Source organism: Diachasma alloeum, unplaced genomic scaffold, assembly GCF_001412515.2.
Source record: "Diachasma alloeum isolate Michigan unplaced genomic scaffold, Dall2.0 Dall_scaffold_00776, whole genome shotgun sequence".
In the NCBI taxonomy this organism is placed as follows: Eukaryota; Metazoa; Arthropoda; class Insecta; order Hymenoptera; family Braconidae; genus Diachasma; species Diachasma alloeum.
In genome coordinates, this window is record NW_021680906.1 from 66,125 (window position 1) to 71,510 (window position 5,386).

The window sequence follows — 5,386 nt, forward strand, 5'->3', positions numbered from 1 at the left end:
CCCCAGTGCGAAAAACTCACACAACTCATGGATGTCATCTCAATAGAATGACATTTTCTCAATGTATGCAAAAATCGAAATCGAATGATCAATTGATTCTCTTCTGTCAAATGTTTCTACTCAAAGAAACGTACGGAAAACCCGGAAAAATTTTTTCCGCATGGGCTGAGTTGACTAATCTTGCTTTACCACTTCGTTTCCGATTTATTTTATTCATTTGATTGAATTCAATTAATTAGAGCTAATGTACATTACAACACATGCAAGTTCTCACAACTCTTACTCTTACTGTCATTCAAACACATTTTGTTCAATATTTCACGCGCTAAATTGAGACTTAATGCAGTTTTACTGCCATGGAGTTTTGACAGCATCTTGCTTTTACTGCCGCGTCGTCGCAATTTTTTGTCACGCATTTCACGAAGACGGATTTGCTTCAAAACACCCACCAGGAGCTCGTCAACGTTGTGCTGTATTCCACTCGACGTCTCTATGAACTTGCACTCTCTCGATGTGGCTAATTGTTTTCCCTCTTTAACAGAAAATTTTTAATTGCAGGGTTGGTCTTTGAAACAACTTTTTCACGGTAATTGCTTGAGATGTTTCTTCAAATGAGTTGGGGAAAAGAGTCTGCTGGAAGGACATTACAGTTCTTGAATCAAGGGGAATGTATTTCGTTTAGATTACCGTAGAATTGGATTTAAATGATGTCTTGAGGGAATTCAAGGACTTACAATAATTTATTTCTCGCAAAATTACTTTCTATTTATAGAAAAAAGTTCGTTTAAATGAAAAAATCTTTTCTTTAAAAAATTTTCACTCAATTTACAAATTACGTTGCTTTTAAATTCTGAATGAGATTCTCAAACAAAATATAAATATTTACATTATTTTCAAATAAACAAGGAAATTTCTAGGGAGAAAAGCAAACATTGTTTTTCATTTACGAAATGAAGATCTATACAATTAAAACAGAGAAATCTTCACCAGATATTTGAGCAGATCCAGGCCAAATCAGCAGGATGAAAAAGTCGATGCTGGGGATTCTCGTCAATTTTTTTCTGAAAAGATGGTGTTTAGGCAAAAATTTAAAAAAAGAACAATTGAAAAATATTTATAATTCAGAGAGTTATGATTTCTTGAAAAACGCTAGTTATTGTCCAACATTTTTTTCCAAATTGGCGATTTGATAGCTTGAAATCTTTGCGGGATTTCAAGCTATCAAATCGCCCTTTAGTACACTCAAAGAACATGGAGACCCCTCAAAATCAGACGTCATACATAATATTATCTTCAGCTTGAGGGGGTTTATACGAGAAAACTTTTTTTTAATCGTTACTTAGCCAAAATGCTAATTTTTTAATAATCTGAAATTTACACCAAAAATTGTCAATAATTTTCAAGAATTTTGGCACCAATTAGAGTTTGTCTTTCGCCGTGGTTCGGCGGTTATTAATTTTTTTATTGAAACAAGTATTGAAAATGACCGAAAATCGAAATTATTCATGCAATTATCGCCGAAATAGGTGAATATTCAATTAAATTAAAATTAGAGGCATTTGTCTACCGTGATGAACTCATTATCAGGATTTTTGTTCGGCTTTGCGGTCTCGGGAGTTAAATAAATCAAAGAAGAATTACGCTGTTAAAAAAGCCGACGTTTCGACCCAAGCTGCGGGTTCTCTTCAGGGCTAATCAATAGCAAATTTTTACGCTTATAACGAGCAAGTGGAATATCAAATAATTTATTTTAATTTATGAGTTTTAGGGGGGGGAGAAGGCAATTGTGTAATAGTCTTTAGGTTGATTTTTTGCGTGTTCCAACAATAAATTACCCCTGAGGAGGACTCGCAGTTGTGCTCGAAACGTCGGCTTTTTTAACAGCATAATTGTTCTTTGATTTATTAAACTCTCGAGACCGTAAGGCTAAAACAAAAATCACGATAATTCAATTAAATATTAGCAAATTGTGGAGGTCAGAATCATTATAATTTTTTATTCAACTTCGGTCTGATTTTTTCAGTGAAAAATTATCATTTCTCTAATTATACGATGGAAATACATTTTTCAAACAGCTGTCATTTGTTGATAATCGAGAATTTAATTGAATTCACTTATTCTTCATTATTTAATTGAATATTCACTCATTTGGGGGATAACTGCATGAATAATAGCTATTTTCGGTCGTTTTTAATACTTGTCCCACTGAAAAAAAAAATAACCGCCGACGTACGGCGAAAGACAAACTCTAATTGGCGCTAAAATTCCTTTTATTTTATTGATAATTTTTGGTGAAATTTTTAGATTAAAAAAACAGCTTTTTTTTTAGTAATTAACGAATGAAAAAAAAATGTCCATCGAGCCCATCGAGCTAAAAATAATGCTATGTATGATGTCTCATTTTGAAAAGCTTTTCCTTTGAGTGTGCCAAAGGGCGATTTGAAGGTTTGAAACCCCGCAGAAATATTGAGGCCAAATTGAAAAACAATTTTTTTTTACAAACTAGCAATATTTTTCAATTATTTTTTTCAAAGATTTTGTCTAATCGCAATTTTTTCAGAAAAAATTTTTGGTCTGCTGATTTAGTGCGAATCTGCTCATTTACGTAATTTAGTTTTACATTATATTGGGATATTTAATGAAATTCCTGGCTGCATCGAAACTCATTATTGTCCGTAGTAAAATTTACAGTAACAAATTTCAAAGTGTTAGTTTCGTCCATGAAAATTTAATAAACCTACCATTAGCACTAATGGTGCGGCTTCTGGCTAGGTCAGACTTGTTTCCAACAACAATGACAGACCTCTCTTGCGTGAAGTGCTCCTTCCATAGATAATTGAGCATCTCTTCAGCAACTTGAAAACTTGCTCTTGATACTATCGAGTACACGACGACACAAGCGTGTGGTTCATAAGTCGAGAGTGAATTTTCCAGCTAGAAAATAATCATAAACAGGTTTCAGATTTCATTTGACAATGCGAAAGGTCGAAATACACTTGTCTGTTTCACATGGGAGAAACAAGTGGGAAATTGGTTTTGTCTTGACGTAGCATAGCTATTTTTGGTAATAAATTGGTAATATACTTCCGAGTGGTCATTTTGCGTATCTTATTGTATCGTTATCATTCATCGTTTTATATTATTTTGTTGAATTGAATTATATTTCTTCTGTAGTTAATTTTGTTAGATTTTTTGAGATTATCTTATACATATATAAAGCAGAAGCCCGTTTTCACGAGACTTAGGTATCAACGCAAAGCCCAATTTACTAGAGCTATGACCATGAGCTTTTGCCTACAGCTTTCCTTAGTAACGTAAGCACCCACTAAGGAAGGGTTTTTGGAAATTCATCCCCTAATGGGGTGAAATGGGGTAAATATTTTTATGCGATTTCGAAAACCACTCAAGTTAGGGACTTGAAAATTCACGCGTAGATTCTTCTTTCGAAATTAATCGACGGGTTTTTTCTTTTTTGAAAATTAACTCCTGAGGGGGCGAAACGCAGAAATTTCTAGAAATTTCCACCAATTTCTGGAGGTTTCTTGAATTTTCTAGAAAATGATGGAATGCTCCTCAGAGATGAAAAAAACTCTGTTTCCCTAATCATGTATGAAATTTCTAGAACTTTCGGGGAAACTTGAGAATGTTCAACGGTAGTTATTATTAGACAAATTATTTTCATTTCTGTTATGACACATTTTACCGCAATTTTTAACATTTCCTAATAAGTTCTCGGGTTCTTCGTAAAATCTAGAAAATTTGGGTGGTCTGTGAAGAATTGGGAAAAATTCGGCAATGTTTTGCAAAACTCCAGGTTTTTCTAGGAAATTCATGAAAATTAAAGAAGTTGCTAGAAAATTCAGGGGAATACAAGGAGTTTTTAGAGAATGCAAGAGAATTCGGGCAGTTTATGAATATTTCGAGGGAATTCCAGGAATTTCTAGAAATTTCGAGCAAATTGAAGAAGTTTATAGAAATTTGAAGCGAATTCGAGAAGTAAAAATTTCTTCAATTGATGATGCTGTTATAGAAATACTTGACAATGAGGCATAAAATAAATTTTATGAAAATTGTGAAGCTAATGATTTATATTTTCATTCCCCACCTGTGTAAACCACCAAAGAATAAATTAACAAATCACTTTCAATTAAAAAATAAGATGTAAAAAAACAGTTGCCCGGGAACGCCAAGAAAACTAGCTAGTACTTGTATAAATAAAAGAAAAGAATGATGCTATCTGTACTATCTTGAAACTTCGATAAAATTGTACTGGAAAAACTTTCTTAAAACCACCACATATGAAGAAACCGTCGCAAAATTCACTTTCAGGGAAATTGAGAAAAAATTGAAATTTGCAAAAATTATCAGTAGTAATACCCCAAGAGCTTCAAAATTATCGGGTATTTTGCGATAGTTTCGTTGTAAACAAATGAGGGTGTCAAATTTTGCCGGTTAAAAAATCCCGCATGCTTGACCGAGGCATTTTTCTGCAAAACTTGACACATTCGTATTTAATTGACGAATTTAATGATTGAAAATGGTCGAATCTATAGTGTGGTCTGTACCAAACTGTAAAAGATACTTGGATATCCTTAATGAGAGAAGACCTTCATATCTTGTAGAGAAATTTGAATACAAATACTCTGAAAACTGTAGATCTATGCATGCAACCCTCTTTGTCTTGAAAGTGTTACACTCGCGAACGAATCATGACTGTGCTGCCTTATCCATTAATGGTTTAACTTTTTGTAATTCAATTCCTTTAGACAATCATTCCATCATCTTATTCATTAATGGTTGAACTTTTTGGAATTCTATGTTTTTAGAGATTAGGGAGAAACCCACCCCTGAGGAGTTTAGTAACGCCCTTAAGTGGTCGCATCGTGAGGGAATCCCCGCAAAACCATACGCAACCTACAGGGCGTCACTGTAGAGCGAGTGAGATGCTAGAAAAGCGCGACCTCTTAAGGATTAATTGAGCAGAGAAAGCAAATAAGCCAAATAGGTAGCGAATTGAGGTTTTCTTTCCATTTATGTAGTACTTTTTTCTGTTATATGAAAATCGATAATTGTGATAATGTTGGAATATGTGAGACTTCATATGACTGACGGATTGTTAAGACCTTGTAAATAACCGACTTAATTGTAAAAACTGTGCCACTGTATTTATAATGAGTTAAGAAAAGGAGAAACTATGACATGGAAGATAAAATGAATGAATAAAGAAATAATTGAATAACCAATAATAGTACATTACGTAACTAGTGCGGAAAGCAGGCGGTTACTCACTCGGGCGGCGCAGCCTGCTGTCCGCACGTGTTGCGTATACTATTTTATATGGTAAGTGCGTGCTGAAGTTTGGGGGTGGAGGGGAGGCGAGTGGGGG

General features: G+C 34.1%; 1 protein-coding gene across 1 annotated transcript in view; it reads right to left on the reverse strand.

Moving 5' to 3' along the window:
- Positions 1–251: 251 nt before the first annotated feature.
- Positions 252–5,386, reverse strand: part of LOC107044647 (ras-related protein Rap-2a-like) — a gene marked incomplete at its 5' end in the record, with an annotated part of 161,314 nt that continues 156,179 nt past the window's right edge. Inside the window, 2 exons of the mRNA XM_015266595.1 lie at positions 252–532; positions 2,742–2,934. Coding sequence (XP_015122081.1) covers positions 252–532; positions 2,742–2,934 — 474 coding nt within the window. The remainder of the gene's footprint in view (positions 533–2,741; positions 2,935–5,386) is intronic.